Here is a 17,729-nt window from a genome sequence, read left to right as displayed (position 1 = left end):
CGTCATTTGCCTTTAAGATCCGGCTATGTCTATACGAAGCCTCACAGGGGAGACCGTGCAGGGAATCCCTGAACACCTCATCGGTGTCCACAGAATTTCTCCAGGAGAAGTTGTTCTACCCTGAGCCGCTCAAACATGCTGCTGCTGCTGCACGTCCCCACTCAGAGCTGAGAGAACCCTTTGGTATTTGAACTCTATTTTCTAAAATCGAAAATGAAGCTGTGCATCCTTAATACAAATTATACCCGATGCACAGCAGTGGAGCTGCTGAGACAGATCAATCATATCAAAACAGGAACCATAATCAAAAACTGCATAAACAAATCAAGCAACACAATACGAACGTCACTAATGTAGCAGGGCTTTAATGTTTTGATACCTTAAGGAGTGTCAGAAGATAAATAATTCATTAACCAATTAGACACACAAGCCACTCAAAAACTGAACAAAAGACAAAAATCAAACATAAATGGAAAACATATTATGATTACTCCATTAAAGATGCTGAATGTCACAAAATTAACAAATGTTGCACATTACACTTTTAAGTACTCATATAAGCACGGTGTTCAATGCACATGAAAGACCCAGCGGCAATGAGGAATGCTGAATTACACACACACAAATTGTTTTAAAACAGCAGTAAAAACAGAAATGCAGAACACAGTGACTGAAAGATGTCACTGCTACAGTATGCCATAGACTGGGAAGATAAACACTAAAAGTCTTTCTTACTCTGTAACTGCAGGGACTACAGCCAAGAGGTAGCAATACCCCAGCCCCCATCAGAAACAATACAATCCTACTACTAAATAATCTTGTACTAAATTTTAAAAGCAATGTACTTCTTTTGTTTATACTAAGAATTCATTATTAAAAGCCTCTAAACACAAAGGAAAGATGTGTTACGGCAACTTTCAAAGTAAAGAAAGTCTAAGGGAACATTGTCAACTCTCACAGGTCCTAATCCTTCCAAAAGGATCACAGCTGACTCAGCAGCTGCTACAAGTGCCCTGGAACCCACCGGATCCCAAAAGCTGTTTCAGCCTAGGAAATGATGTTCCTTTCACAAACTCCTTCTGGCTCAATTTAGAGAACTACTTAACGGGGAGACAAAAGTAGGCCTGTGTCTCTCTTCTCAATGATCTCTATAGCTAAGTGACTTTTAAGACTAGAAAACCTACCCAGGTGGTGGCCGTGCACTGGCCAGAAGCAGAGGCTGGCAGATCTTTGTAAGTTCAAGGCCAGCCTGGTCTATATAGTGAGTACAGTATATTCTAGGACAGCCAAAGGCTATCCACGCGAGCGCGCGTGTACACACACACACACACACACACACACACACACACACACACACACACACCCTCACGTTTTGTTCCTGAGGATGAGAGACCAAGCACATGTCTTTGAGAATGCAAAGCTTTGGGACAACAGAGCCTTTTCCAGTCCTTTTCATGTCACTGACCTGAAATCACCTTTGTTGTTCACAACCCTCTCTGGTGGACAGTACTGGGCGGAGCTTTCTAATACCACAATATCAACGGTTCTTGTATTATTCCCACGTTTGGTCTGAACATGACAGCCCCAATTCCCAGTGGATCCAGCCTGAATATTGGAAATGGTTAGGGCGCTGAAAAAAAGAAAAAAGAAAAGAAAGGAAAGAGAGAAAGAAAGAAAGAAAAATTAATTTACAAAGAGAGAAACATGATTAGGATCCTGAAGATACACAATAGAACAAATAACACACAGGAATTTCGGAAGCATGGTAAAACACAGATCAGCCAACCCAGAGGTGGGAAACAATTTTGCAAGCAAAACCTTTTCAAAGATTCTGAACAAAATATTCATGAAGAAAGGGCAATTATGACATTATACATTTAAGGAGACAAGGCTGGAGAAATGGCTCAGTGTGAAGAGCACTTGCTCTCAGCTGCCCTCGAAAGAGTTCGCGAACCATCTGTACCTCCTGGTTTCAGGGGATCTAGTAACCTCTTCTGGCCACCAAGAGTACTACATGCACATGAGGCGCATACACACAGGTAAGCAAAGCACTTACATAGGTAAAAATAAATAAATTCCTTACAGGGAGATATGTGTGGAGAAAAGTTATACTAGCAACACTGGTGGGGAGTCAGTGGGTCAAGGTGCTTGCTGCCATGCTGGGTGCTGGGTGGGCAGTCAGTAGGTAAAGACACTTGCCGCCATGCCGGGTACTGGGTGGGTAGTCAGTAGATAAAGACGCTTGCCGCCATGCTGGATGACTTTAGCTTGATTTCCAGAACCCACACTTGGCAAGAGAGAACCAATTGCTGCAAAGCCCTGTGACCTCCCCCAGCACAGTGTGGCATGCATGCACAAATATACATGCACACACTAAATAAAAGTAAATCTCGAAAAAGATTAGTAAAGGGCCAGTTAATGATGCCTAAAGAAGTTTCTATGTGAAACTATGTTTCCCCTTAAACCTGTATCTCTACTTAACAGTCAATAAATCTCATTCTCAAAATGAAACCATGAGGCTTTAATATAAAATCTATTAATTAAAGAGCAAGTGTCAAAACCTTCAATTAACCTCTATCCCTCTATATGATCCACCATGCTCTATTGTTATGTAGACACAAATGATAAGAAATAATTAGACATAAAGCATGTATCATCTTAATTAACTTATCAAATTATGTCTCCAAGTGAATACACAGTTGTCTGCTCTCCTAAATCACCAAGGGCTAGCATCCTAATAAAGACTCTGAGGCACTGTCACAGTTTGAATCATCAAAGAAAATGAATATTAGCTTTCCTAAGTTAAGAAAGAAGCCAACAGCTGTAATAAATATTTTAATGATGAATGACATAAAAAGCAAGATTCTTTATTCAATAACCATTAAAATCTAAAGATTTCCTGCTGCATGGCTATACTGAGCTAGGACAAAATACCCAGAAATTGTGGTGATGAAAACGTCACATAGTCTAGGTTGCACGCTCAGCTCAAGAGCCTTTACTATGTAACGCCTTCATATGTGCCTAATCCTCAAAAAGAAAAATGTCTATGCTAGTTCCAACTAGTAAGACAGAGGTCAAAACAGAGAATCTAGCCAACCATAGTAGTGGTACACACCTGTAATCCCAGCATGGAGGAGGCTGAGGCAGGAAGAGCAAGGCCAGCCTAAACTCAAAAAATAAAAGCAAAAATAACCTGTGTCTATATTCTAATAAATCACTAGCCTAGCCATTGGAAAGATACAGTTAAAAAATATAATTAAAAATTACAAAACAATAAAATGTTAACCTTACATTTAAATAAACACAATGATTCCACATGGGATGTGACTGCCTCATAGTAATCACAGCTCAGAATCAATTCAGACAAATGACCCTTTCTTCTTCCATAATACTTTGATACAGTACCCATTTGGACCACCACAACTGCCAAAAGTCCCACATCTCCAAGTATGGTGCCATCAAAAGAGATGTGGCATATTTTGATGGGGACACTGTACAGTACTAGTCGCCAGCAGCCATGTGGTGCCTGACCAATGCCAGTGGTTGTGGGGATTCTATCTGGGCCCCAGTACAGATGGCACCTTCTGGGAACCTTGGCTCCACATACACTGTGCCAACATTTCTGTGGTCTAAAAGCATCCACTGGGATGGCAGTCCATGGAATCTTGCAGACGGCAGGTCAGGACTTAAGGAAACTCAAGAAGAAAGAAGCAGCCTGAGTTTCATCTTCTAAGCAAACTCCAAGCACAGACTCTTACATATGGAGATGGAAGGCATCAGGAGACCTATCAGCTATCAATAAGCTCCAGCCTTGCCCACTTCAGCAGCCATTTGCTTCCTTTCTCTACACATTCTGAGGTGAACTTAGGTAAAGGACACTCCATCTTCATATTAAAGACTGTCATGTCAGTCCAGTGTTTCTACCAAGAAAAATGTTAGGCCAAGTTTTTTTTTTCCCTAGAATTAAGTGGGTTTTTTTTTTGTGCTGCTGTAAAAAATTGAGTATATTTTAAGCATGACTTCAGAGACAAATTTGTAAAGTAAATCCACTTTAGTCAAACAACTTAGATTTCTTTAATTAACCAAAGTTCTTTGTAGATAGAAGAGTCTGTTATTTTTAAAGTTTGTTGCTGTATCATGTCAATTATTGCCTATTTATACCATAAACTCCTTAAGAGTGAATAATTTGATGAGCTTTGACATATGTATATGCCTATGTAATTTTCACCACTGTAAAGATAGTGTAACAATGAATACATCATTTCTTACAATTACCATCAACCGTAATAAGGAGCTCGGCTGCAGAGACCATGGCCACCAAACCATCCTCCCTGCAGAGACCAGTCAGCAGCACTGAGCACATTAATTAAGTGTAAGTATGTAGAGACTGGCGTACATAAAACAGACACAAATGAAAAAGGACCTGATGTAGGAAGAAGTGATTGGCACTGGGAATTAAGTTGGACACTTTTAAATGACTTTGACCCAAGGCTCCTGGAACACCAGAAATATACAATCTGAAAAGTTAGCAGACATGGGGGTAGCAAAGTAAAAGCTCAGACATCTAACACAAGGCATCCATTCAGGGGCTATGGATGTAGCTCAGTGCAGAGCATATCCCTAGCATGTGTGAAGTCATGTATTTAAACTCCAGTGATGCCCTCACTAAATACAGATGTATTTCAGCTGCCACCTACTTACCACACAGAGCTATGAGTGGGAGGTTAGCTGAGCTAACTGCCCTGTCAAAGAAAACTTAGTTCTCCTAAGAGGAACACAGAACCCAAAAGAATGGAGTTATAAAGTATTTTCCATGGCAAGACTGTAAATATTTTAGATTCTGCAAGCTAAGCAGCAACACAAACATGAAAGCTATTGCGTGAATGCTTATATAACCACTTGGAATTTGACTGCTTAAAAATGTCAGTACTCAGTGGGCCAGAGTTTGCCCACCATTTGAGTGCTTCTTTGTACATTTATAATAAAGTCAGGGATTTAATCCAAAATTTTTAAAAATCATATTCTAAAGTAGTCAGGTGTGCTGGACTTGGACCAAGGGTTTCAATGCATCTATCCTAAACATCAGAAGACACACAAGGAAAGTACGCTTCTAGCAAAGACTTAAGGATTTTTAAGAAAGAAACCATAAAATAGAGAATTCAATCCTAAAGTTCCTAGAGTTGGTTTCAGCTCGAAAAGTCCTGACGTTCTCACAGCATCCTGCCTTGGCAATGTGGAAGCTGCCGCTTTACTCTAGCAAAATTGCAGCCAAGCTCTAGGCAGGCGAGTGGGCAGTGAACAAGGTGAGGAGAGAGAACAAAGAGGAGACTCGATAGACACCAATATCCCGAGCGACAGCACACATAGTTTAAGCTGTTTTTATACTTTAGAGTGTTCTTTCAGACTAACCAGCCATGGGGTTGATGGCGTAGTGTTACACAGTTCACCAGCAGCAAGTAGGTGGGGAGATAAAACTATCTTAAAAACATAGCATTAATCAGAAGACAAAAAAGTGAAAGTGTGGTGATTCCTGAAAGAGAAATAAAAGTTTAGTAGCAGAGATGGTTAGCAATTAAGTTTGGCACTAAAAGTTAACATTTTCCTCTTAAAACTTTAAAGAAAAAGATTTTAACTTTAAGCGTCCCCCTTTTATATTCAGCTTTTTCTTCCAAAACTGGATGAGGAGATAGATAGTAATTTAAAAGGATGATAATAATAATCAGAAGAAAGGAATGTCTTATTTAGGGCATTTTTTTTTTAAGATTTAGTTATTTTATGTATATGAGTACTCTATCTGCATGTACACCTGCAGGCCAGAAGAAGGCATCAGATCACGTTATAGATGGTTGCCAGGAACTGAACTCAGGACCTCCAGAAGAGTGGACAGTGCTCTTAATCAAAGAGCCATCTCTCTAGTCCTTTAGGGCATTTTTTAAATGGGGAAAATGAAACTACCAACAAATTCCAGCTAAGCACTGCCACTCCCACAGGACAGCAAAACCCAGGGACACTGTACCTCGCAATCAAGGAGCAGTTGTGAATCATGTTTTTCTCCACAAAGATCCCTTGAGACTCATCGGTCTCAACGATGCGCCCATCCTGATACCACAGCACTTGCATGTCCTGGTCTATATAGGAAGCCATGCACTGGAAGGGAAGGCTGTCCCCTTCAAACACGACCTGGCGATGAGATGGCGTCATGTAGAAGGATGGCAGTTCAAGGGGAGGATCTAGACACAGAAAAACACAGGGCGGAGTGAACAGAAGCCAAAGCACGTCATGCACGACACTTAGAAGCGATGGTATTCTGTGGAAACTGAGGAAAACAGAACATCCGGGCAGGCCTCAGTAACCGGCATTCCAACGCCAGTGCCAATGTGGCTGCTGAGTCAACTTGTAGCTATGTGCTCCCAATTTCTCAGGGTCGTGTCCTGGAAACTTGGTGTTTCCAGCCTATGAGTGTGAGTTGGTACAGCAGCCACAGCCTCACTCCTAGCATGTGGCTTCCTGTCTTGAAATGTCATCTTCTACTTCCACACACACTCGTAACGCGGTGCCATTGCCACAAGGCCTTCATCAGAGGCCAAAATAACATAGAAGCATGATCTTAAGACAAAATCAAAACTGTGAACTACTAAATATATCTCTTTTATATCTAGTGTTACTCAGCTTTGCATATTTTGTTTTAGCAGAAGCAGAGTAAAACAAATAGGTCACAGATTTTTAACTAAGTTGGAAATGAAATCACCTGACGTTCATTCCTGATATTCAGAGCCTGTCCTTTGCAGGGATGCATCAGACAAAAAACAGAAGCAAAGCCAGAGGCCAAATCATAAAGTGCTGAGATCTAGAGACTGGAGCTGCGGAAGAGTAAATGCTGGTGGGTATTCTTTTAAGATACATTTTGAAGATTGTATTTCCTTGGATTAAAATGCTTTCTTCTAGTGACAAAAGCATGCATATTGTAGAAATTTTAAAACATTTAAAGAAAAGGGTTATTTTAAAAAATAAGTCCCTTCATTTCAATCACTGTTTAAATGATTATAATTCCTTCCTGTGTCAGGAAAGTAAAACATATACATGCAAAAAAGTATATACCAATACCACTGGTTCATTAAATACCTTAAAATATTTACTTCATTTATCTAACACAACAATTCTGTTGTCAGCAATAGTATATAGAAATCAAAATCAAATATATGCAAATATATATATATATATAAGAAAATTAGTTACTGCTATTTATGGAGTGAGAAATTATTAACAAGCTAAGAATGCAGCAAGAAGAAAACTGTTACATTACAGCCACAGCTACACGATGCACCAGCGGGCTCTATGTTACACAGAGAAGTAAGCTTGCATTAGGTCAACTTTCAGAAAGTTATCTTTAGGAACATGATGGCATTTTTTCAAAACAGAATACAGGAAAAAGTGCAGAAGTTAAGCATTAGGCTCTCAACACTCTCAGTCCCTGAGTAACATGGAGCAAGCATGCATGCAGTTTGTTCTCTTTGAGTTTTTTCTTCTTAGTCAAAGTCTTAATTTCCATTCCGAGAACATAGCTGGCTTGTAAAGCAACAATATTACTAGTAATAAAGAGAAAGGGAGAAAGGCAAGATCATTCATTTCATGTTCACCATGTGTCACTTTCAGTCTCTGTGGTGCGCGTTTGTCACTCTGTACACGGCAATCATACTATTTCCCTCACGTCTGCAGGAACTTCCAAAAAGTCATGATTTTCAACATCTGCATGCTACATTAGTGAATGGAAATGCCGAAAGTCATTAAACTATTTGCCTATAATTACGAGCTTCAGCATGTGTTTATACATAAAGTGATCAATTCTCCTGAATGGACTCTAAGCTATAGAATACGTAGATATAACTGTATCAGCCTTTTATGTACTGACACATACTGCTGAAGTATAGTTCACAGTCCACAGTGCGCCGCCAGGAGAGTGAGTGACTTAGTGGCGGGACACTTGCCTAGCTTGTGGAAGGCTGAGCTCGATGCCCAACACAGCAAAACATAGACTACAACCAGCAACCAAAGGCTATTAATGTAGTTCACTCCTATCAGTAAACAGTGTGAGAGCATCTTGAGACTGTTCTATTCTCAGTGAGTTCCCCATCTGCCTACTGAAGACCACAGGGACACTGCAGGGCTCTGAACTGTTTTTCATGAAGCAAGCTGCTCAGATCCAGCAAGCAGCAACCCTAGAGGCCAAAGGAAGAACTGTTTTCTAATTTGGCTAGCCTAACCAATGGTTTACATAGAGTATTACTGAATTCTTCAAGACGAATTGTGTTGCAGAGATTCTGTCAAAAGAACTTTAGAGTCTGTCAAGGAAAACATGGTAGCAACTCAAACCACGGGAAATACTTGTCAGTCCCGTGTTGCCCTTACCGCAAGTCAAGAGCTCCTGCTTCACCCCCGTGACTGGCTGGGCCTGCAGGGACTTAGGATAAACACACCTGGTGTCCCGCACAGTGACGTTCCTCTCCTTTACCCAGCGGTGCATCCACAGTATGTTACAGTCACACAGAAGGTACTCGGTCTGAAATTCTCTGCAACACACAGGTTAGGACGGCAGTGAACGGAACCCTGGAGCCACGGGCTCTGTACTGGGTCCTCTCTGATCTAACAGTGGACCTTTATGTTGTAAAGCACAAGGTGCAGATGGTGAACCGGTCGGTTACAGCCTCTTTGTGGTGCCCTGTCTGTCACAGTGCTGGATCCCACCAATGCCTCCCATCATCCTGGGGCTGATCAGCTTCTGATCAAAGCTGACATGAAAGTAACAAAATGAAACACGGTTTGGCGGGTATCTTTCGTCTCCCTCTTCTGTGCAAACCTCCAGACCCTGGGGCCCTGGAAGACGTACGCCACCCTGGCAAGCCTTTACCTTTTACTATGAAGCACATGATAATGATTTGGAATCTTGACGCCTTCCCAGATTTTACAGCGTTACTGCTATGTTCTTGGCCTAAATGCTGCCACTTCTACTGTTGATTTTGGCAATAAAATAGCAACATAAAGGAACATAGGACTACTCTGTGTTTATATTCTGGACACTTCGCCAGATTGTAACTCTTCCAAGGTGGGGACCATTTTGTGACACTCTTCTATGCAATGGGTGACTCTAAACAGAACGTAAGAATAAAAATACTTTAGAGTCAATATGAGCAAGAACAGAGGCTGTGAATTAACAGAAAACTTTAATTTTGCCTGTATTCTTATAAAAAAGAAAGACTGGGTTATCAGCCCATTAATGTGATCACTCCTCTCACTAAGCAGTGACTGTCCCTGGGATGCACAGTATGATAAGTCTACCTCATAAAACTAACTGGGGAAACTGCCCCTACCAGCATGGCATATCTAACTGAAGTGAAAAAGCATCAGTATTAACTGAACACTATGGAACATAAGCCTCAAAATATATCAACAAAAAACATAGATACACATGCTTCTAATTCAATTTGTTAGCACATGGGGTCATCTCATAGTTTTAGGCAAAAATAAAAACAAAAGTAGGAGAGAGGAAAGATAAAATACAGCAAAGAAGATAATAAAGTTTAAAACATTATCAAAAGCATGATTCTATGTATTTCTAATTCATAAGTAAAAACACTGCCAGTATCTTCCATTTCCTTGATGAAATTCTTTCTCAGATTCCTCCAACTGCGGTTCCAAGGTCAGCTTATCCTTTGCCATCTTATTCCAAGTCAAGGAAAGGCTGGGTGGGGGTGGGGCTTGGTGCCGAGCACTCGCCTGGCACATGCAAGGGCCTAGGCCTAATTCCCAGCATGGGCGGGGGCGGTCAACATACACTGAACAGAGGCATCTGGTAAAGAAGTGCTCCCTAGAAAATGGCACAACCCAGGATGCTACACACAATGAAGATGTGATGGACAATTTAACTGTGCTTCTAGGTTGAAAAAGAGTGATGATTATCTGGGAATATTGTTTCAAACACGACTCCTTTGCAACCTATGCTCATGAGGAGCAAAGTAACCCATATACTACAGAGAACTGTGTGAACATGACCTCACGCTGAGGACTTCTCAATAAACACCATGAGCACTACCAGGAACAAGCTTGGAATTTAATGTCGAGCAGAAATCATGGGACAGAATTAAATCCTTAAAGTATAAAGTAGTTTTAGAATGAATTTCCCAAAAGGAGTATTGGGCTATACTATGGGCATTTAATTAGGCAGCAGCAAAAATTTCTGGATCTGAAAATGAAGCCATGAGAAACAACTGCCACTGATTTCTTCACTCTGACTACAATCGGGAGAAACACATTCTGAGGAGACGGCCATCTCAGTCCGAAACGTCTCCCTTAGAGTTCCCTCGTGAGCTTCAGGCCAGACACTGGCTCCTGGAAAAGCCTGATTTTTGCATATTTGCAACACATTTCTCATGAACTCTTTTACTCTCCATAGCCACTGTGTGCTTGTCTTCCAATTTTCAAATATAAATTAAATACAAAAGAAGAATTCTTACTTACAAAGACCTCAATGAGCCAAGATAATCAAACGTTCCTTGAGACAGCGAAGTAAACAGATTCCCTGAAAGGTTTCTAGGGGGAAATAGGAGACAGGGTCACTTTTTAAAAATACTTAGCTCCACATCACTTTAATTATCTGATACCATTCCAAACGTCTTAAGATCGACGTAACAAAATGTACGTAACAAAAAAAATGTAACAAAAGAATTAACGAAAGCTGCTTGAATTCTTAAAGAGGGGGTGTGTAAAGAGGGATGTGCAAATACCTCCATGAGCCGAGAGAGCAGCAATCTCCATCTTACACAATGCACTAGGCAAAAGGCTTAAAACACCTTAGTGCGAGGTAAGAGTCTCCAGCCGTATTGGGAAAACCTAAGAGATTCCTCGTGGATTGACCCATTAGAATGGCTGCTCACATGTTCACTTGGGATCTTTCAGGAAAACAACAACAACAACAACAAATCACCTAGCAAAGTGGAGTGAAAATGTGCGCAGTAATAAGCCCTGCAAGTGGGAGGGCTCAGGGCCAACAAGGTAACTCTGGCCTCCGACAAGTTCTGTAACCTCTCTTGCCCCACCCCCATCCGAGCGCAATACTGCGTAAGCCCTTCAGCATGTTGTATGGTTAAACTCAACAGTGCTGTTGTGTCAAGTGGGCCAGGTGATACAGCAGGAGGACTGGACTAAAGCATCTTCCATGCCTTATCACACGCTCAGGAGCTAGAATGAAGAGGGGATGCGCCTTGTCTGGAGGAGTACTTCTGGCAGGTAAAGGGGTAGGGGTAGAAAATGTTTGTTTAACCTTTGTTATACATACACATATATATGTGTGTGTGTCTCTGTGTGTGAGCATTGCCATACACAGAAAAAGATCTTATTTAAAGTTTTGACAAGTTAAGGATATAGCACACAGATAAAAAGCACAATATGGCATTGACTTGTAGTGCTGTAATCGACAACATTAAATATCATTTTATCATTATTAAAGAAGAAAAAAAGAAAATAGGTACTCAGTATATAATGGCGGTGAAGTGTTCAGGAGAGACAGCTCACCCTCAGAGGGTTTCTAACATTAACTAGTATAGAGGTTTCAGGACCTCAATCACCACCAAGATCTGTTCTGCCCAGCAAGGACCTCCAAGAAGGGGAGGCAGACCAGAACACAGAAAGACACAGGCCTGAGGGTTGTGAATGGGCCTAGCTCTCCTCTGAGGTATGGGCTGAACCCTTCAGTGTGGGAGGGAATGCCAACTGTAGAGAGAGGATGGCGGGGGGCGGGGTCAGCTCCTGCCACACCTGCAGCAAGGGGTTCCTGCTATCACACACTCACAATGACCCCCAGTGAGAGCAGAGGACTGGCGTGAAAAATCTGAAATCCAGAATGCTCTGAGATACCATGACTAGAGCATTGAAAATTGTGTACCGTGAGACTTGTGTTTCATGAAACAGAGGGTTTAAAATGTTGTCAGATTCTCTCCAGGCTCTGAGTACGGGGTGACTATGAATGAAAAAAAGGATTTCACATTTACATTTGGGTCGCACTTGCTAAGTACCTCCTTGGACATATGAGATCTCCTCCAGTCTGACACACTCTGGCCCTAAGCATGTGTAGGAAGAGATTCTATTCTGAGGACGCTACATCTCATGACCCACTTGGAGGCTTCCTGTCCCCGTGGCCTCTGCAAGGCCTACAGTTACTACTTCACTATTAAATATGCCACTGACATTCAGAAACTCTTTGGTACCTACTGGTTCAAATATCTTACATTTTAATGGGGGTAGAAAAGGTACTTACAGCCGAACCAGATTGGTGAGTCCTCGAAATATGTCTGCATTCAGGCATCCTATTCGGTTGTTTGTCAGGTCCCTAAGGGAAAGAGGTGGAATCTTTTTATTTGGTCTGACAGACTCAGTAGTCAAGCACATTAAGCCCCTTCCTTTCTGCATCCTCCCTCAAGTGACATACAAACAGCGCTCCAGGACATGGTTCTTGCTTTACCTTACTTCTGGCACACAGAGACAAGATGCTACCTAATTATATTTCAACCATTTACTCGACGAAACTATTCAAGATCAAACCAGAGTAGTAAAACAAGACTTGTTCTATCTTACTAGGAGCTAGAACTTCTGAGACGCCCTGCAGTCAGTCAAGGTGGGGGGCTGGAGAACTCAGCCCAATCATCAAATCCCATTAGCAACATGACTCTTGTAACTCTGTCCTTTAGAGACTCAGGTGTACTGACTATAATAAAGAGGGGGAAACACTAAATTAGCTTTTTCTTTACAAGTCTGTCCTTTCCTCTCAAGTCAAATGACATTTAGCAACATCTGAGTAACAGCCCAATTATTCTGCCAGTCCACCTTAATGTCTAACAACTCCTAGCCCCTGCCACCTCCTAAATATTTTCTTCTCATTGATCTATAAAGTGATGTCCTTTTTATTTATGCATAAATATTAACTATTACTATTAATTATTATTATTGGATGGGAATACGCATGAGCTCAAGTGTCACGGCACGCACGTGAAGGCTGACAAGCAGCTTTTCAGAGTCAGTTCTCTCCTTCCACCCTGTGTTCCAGTCACTGAGGTCAATAAGGCTTGAGAGACAGGTGCTTTTGCCTGTGGAGGCCTCTCACTGGTGGAATTCTAGCTGGTACATTATGGCCTCCTTCCTCCCTTACTTCAACCTTGGAACAAGGGATGCACTAAGGCTTACTTTTAACCAGACTACGTAGGAAGGCAACCTCAAACCTTCACCTGGAATGGCATGTCTTTCATCTTTGTTATTCAGTGGAATTGACTAACTGGGAGAGGCGGGGGGGGGGGGGGGGGTAGTAGAGGGGGACAGGGGATTGACAGGATACCCTACCATGAGACATTCTTTTTTATCAGTTGTTAGGTTGAATATTAGTGGAGAATTTTTTTAATATATTTATTTATGTCACTTTGCATAAACATCTCTAAACTAAAATCTTAAAATTACTTCTGCATTTCTGTCAATGTCCACATTACTTCTGACAGAGAGAAGCAGACCTTTGTCACACTTGGAGGTACACTGCAGACTGGGAGGAGGGGACTTACAGTGCCCATTACCAAATGGAAGCTGCTGAATCCCAAACTGTGTGCCTGGTCCCAGCAGAAAACACATACGCAGACTGTAAGTTCTAAGAACAGAGCATTTGACCTGGGCACCTCCTCAGTGAGTTTTTCCCCTTATGTATTTCAAAAGCCACCCTGAGTTATCTGGGCAGAACAGGATGTTTCAGCTCTGGTTTCCCTCTGTTACGGCTAAAGTAACCTTAAGCCACACAAAGCTTGCTCTTGCGCTTGTATTACTCAAGCTCCTTAGAATATTAAAGCCAAGCATTTAATCGTGTGAGATTTTTTTTAAAAGTCGATTTTCCTTTTATTTCTAGGTTTTACTGTTTAAGAAAATGAGGTATCATCTTGTGGGCTGTTGCTTGAACAAGTGTGCCTTGCTCCTATTCATTATCCTACCTCACTTCTGAGCTTTCGGTGATGTAATTACCACTGACTCTTTGGGAAAGAACTTCATTATAGCTATACCTACTTAAATGGGACTTAGGTATTGATAATGAGTTTTCATTTGGATTGAGAATCAGCTTAAACTCGTTGATAAAGCAAAAAAGAAAGTGAATGGGTTTGAGTTTCAACTACTCCTAGTAGTTTATCTTTCAAAAGCTACTTAATCTTCCCGACTCCAATTATCTATAACTACAGACAAAACCGTGGACACTGACAAAACACTTTGTGTGGCCTTTGAGATGAATGGCTTAAAGCCTTGCAGGAAATCGAGTCCGGGTCTATAAAAACGAGCAAGCATTAACTACTGACTAAGCGGCTATCTTTCCATCCCACTGAGTCTCCATGTAGGAACCCTTCAGCTTGCAAGCTGTACGCCATAAGCTCAATTACAAGTCAGCTGTTTGGAATTAAGAATGTATTTTCTGGCAGGAAGAACACTGTAAATGGCAATTACCTTCCAAGGCGGGAGCATCAGAAGAGCACTTACTGTGCAGCGCAATGCAATGCAAACAGGCTAAGGCACAGCCTAGCCCAATTACCAGTAATTAAGTTAAACACTACTGAACAGGATTATTAAACTTTTAGACGACAGTACTTGAGACATTATTTAGGATAAGGAACTAAAGCAAAAAACCTAAAGTTTTCTGAGGCGCCTTCAAAACACTGTCAGGAAACTGTCTTGCCCGACAGTTAAGATGCTCTCAGCGTGGAGGTGTTATTAACGTCTCGCCTACCCAAGCAGCTGTGAAGACAGACAGCGGCGGCCCACAGAGGGGACAGATATCTTGTGATGACAGTAGGAGGAAGAAGTTGGAGAGCAAAGCACGGAACGTAAGCATCACTTACTGCGAGGGACCATTAAAACCAACTTGGCCCCAGCCCCTGAGTTTCTGGCACGGCGGGGCTATATCATTAATTCTTCATTTCCCTCACTGTGCGAAGACTCAGTCCCCCTGCTTCCCGCTGCTTCTCTCCAAATATTGTCCCTCCCTCCTGAAGAGGCTCAGTAAGCCAGCGTCCCAAGTCACTGTCTGACAGCCATTCGCTCCTGACTCTTTGCCCACTGGATAGCACATGCGTAGGAAGAGATTTAATATTCTCTTGACGGTCTGTCTTTTTCCATGTAAGTCCAGACCAAGAAACTGGGAGGCCTGTCTGCCCCCTTTACACCCTCGCGCACACGGCAATGAGTCTGGAGAACCAGGAGTGAGTAAGGAGCAAGCACTCAGCAAATGCTTTTACAAAGGCCAGTGTGTGGGGCTGTCTACGGGGTTTCAGTTCAGTCACTTTTCAAATGTGAGAAACTGTGGCGGGAGATTAGTGTTCGCGGTAATAAAGCCAATTCTTTAGGCTTTGAAGTAAAAACACACAAGGAAATGGCAGGCCGTTACATCATTAATAGAAAGCATGAATTCCTGTAATTCAAAAGAAGTACAGTTTGACTGGCGTCCTGGCTTGCGGATTATCTCCACAGTAGTTATGGCTACGGAGCTGACATGATAATGAAGTTTGTTAGTGTAAGAGAGGCACCCCAAGCATACTGATGGAGCACTTGACTCTGTCTGTTCTGTCAGGGACCTGGCCAAATGGGCCTCTTTAATCAAGTTGGAATTCACTGGTTATCTACAAAAGGAATGGTTCAGACACACAAGCAAGCAATTCAAAACTCACAGTCTCTTCAGCGAAGACAGTCCCCAAAAGGCACCTGGGGCTATCCTGCTGATAAGGTTGTTCCGGAGGTCCCTGTGAAAGGTAAAGTAAGAGTTAGTTAAATGGTTACTGCTTCATCAAATACTTCAGCATACTACACTTACCTACCACAGGCAGAACCACCAGTATGAGAGAAAAACCACACCAAAGAAGGCTAGGTCAAGAGCTCCCCAGCAGTGAGTGACAAAGTGTGAATTCAAATTTCAGAAACCTGACCTCAAAACTTTTTGCTTCATATACAAAAGCAGGTATCATGAACGATACAAGATCCGAATAGTACTCAAAGTTCAGCCAATTCCAAACAGCTGTATCATTTCTTTTATTCTCTCCTTTTGCCATTTTTATGTATTTGTGGTATGCATTGTTTATAAGCATGTTTGCATACAGAGGGTACATGTGCATGTTGTTGCCTGTGCAAGTGCATGTGTGCATGCATGTATGAGCTCAAGGTTGGTGTCAGGAAGCATCCTCAATAACACTTCCCCTTTACTCATTAAGGAAGGCTCTCTCAATCAAACCCGGAGCTTGCTGATGGTCTTGCTAGTCGGCTTACTATGGGGATCTCCTGTCTCAGCCTCCCCAGACTGGAATGACAGGCACGTTGCCATGTCTACCAGGCATTTATATGGACTGTGTTCTAGGTGATGCACACTCTGGTCCTCACTCTGGCAAAGCTAGCACTTTAGCCAGTATCCAGCTTTCCAGGAACACACACCCATTATGTCTATTAATTTCTTCCTTATCATCTTATACTTTGGTTCTTAAGAATACTAGTGGTTGTGCTTACCATAAACAAATATTAAATTGAATTCTTCAAAAAAAAAAGTATCTTCAAAATATGTACTCTGAAATTCATGTGATTTGTTTTTTTATATATATTTTCCCTCCCCAGGATTCTATAATGATGTTCTCCATAAAGTGAGGCTATAAATAAACACGCCATAAATCACAACACGTAGCCCAGAGCAACAGCACAGGAGGCCTGGATCTCCTGTCAGGTTATTCTCCTTCTCAAGCACTCAGACATTTCCGAACCAGTGTTCAAGCACAGCAGGACAGCAGTGAGGGTCACAATCACTTCCCGCTACCCACGAGAGGGTCAGGCCTCTGAAGACAGCCCATTCAAGTGCGAACTAGACTTCTGCAGAAAGACCGGCTCTTCCTTCAATCTCCTAGTAGTACATTCCTTCCAGGAGGTGGCCCAGCCAGATGCTCTAAGCAAGCACGTGTGTCAGGACCAACCTCAAAGCCTTGTCCACTGAGCCAGTGTCCTCTAAGCCTTGTCCACTGAGCCACTGTCCTCTAAGCCTTGTCCACTGAGCCACTGTCCTCTAAGCCTTGTCCACTGAGCCAATGCCCTCTGCACGCTGGACAGATGCCAACAAACAAACTGAAACCTTTAAGCTTCTCCTCTCCAAGTCTGTCTCTAATGGTGGCGATCTTGTCCCTACACAGTCACTCTTTGGTCTCCCGTGCCATTTCTCCTCTTCACACACAGCTTGGCAATATTATGTTCCAAAGGCCAAACAATGTAGACAGGCAGGGGAATGCTCACCAAGCCGGAACGTCAGGTAACCCAGCAGTCCAGCTGGGATTTGAAAGGCTATCCTGGAAGCAGATCCTGGCCTTTGACAATACCTGTTCCTACAACAGGGAGGTGGCCTGCATCATGGGTACCGAAGAACTGTGGCTCTACCAAGGACAGTCGACCCCATTCTCATGAACTCTATCTTTAAGGCTTAGACACAGTCCCCCGGCAGCCTTCTCAAACCCGATGCAGCTCAGAAATCACAGCAATCCCCGTCTACTTTCCTTCAAAAGAGACTCCAAAGAACGAGTCTCACAGAGCTGAGCAGAGTCTGGGGTTATCTCCCATCCCATCTGAGACGAGACTGCCATCCCAGCTAATGAAACCTAACTGCGGCACAGTCTGACTCATGCATGCTTTTCAATCTTCCT

At 42.3% G+C, this 17,729-nt stretch overlaps 1 protein-coding gene across 1 annotated transcript in view; it reads right to left on the bottom strand.

Annotated features, from left to right (window-relative positions):
• The window catches only part of ADGRA3 (adhesion G protein-coupled receptor A3), a 103,085-nt gene that overhangs the window by 45,596 nt on the left and 39,760 nt on the right, over positions 1 to 17,729 (bottom strand). Inside the window, exons 3-8 of the mRNA XM_084800087.1 lie at positions 15,732 to 15,803; positions 12,308 to 12,379; positions 10,513 to 10,584; positions 8,407 to 8,567; positions 6,017 to 6,230; positions 1,466 to 1,630 (exon numbers count right to left, since the gene is read on the bottom strand). Of these exons, the coding sequence (XP_084656213.1) occupies positions 1,466 to 1,630; positions 6,017 to 6,230; positions 8,407 to 8,567; positions 10,513 to 10,584; positions 12,308 to 12,379; positions 15,732 to 15,803 (756 nt within the window). The remainder of the gene's footprint in view (positions 1 to 1,465; positions 1,631 to 6,016; positions 6,231 to 8,406; positions 8,568 to 10,512; positions 10,585 to 12,307; positions 12,380 to 15,731; positions 15,804 to 17,729) is intronic.

Source organism: Acomys minous (genome assembly GCF_964271855.1).
Source record: "Acomys minous genome assembly, chromosome: 10".
Taxonomy (NCBI): Eukaryota; Metazoa; Chordata; class Mammalia; order Rodentia; family Muridae; genus Acomys; species Acomys minous.
The sequence above is the reverse complement of the archived record's forward strand: the minus strand, read 5'-3'. Positions and strand labels throughout refer to the sequence as shown.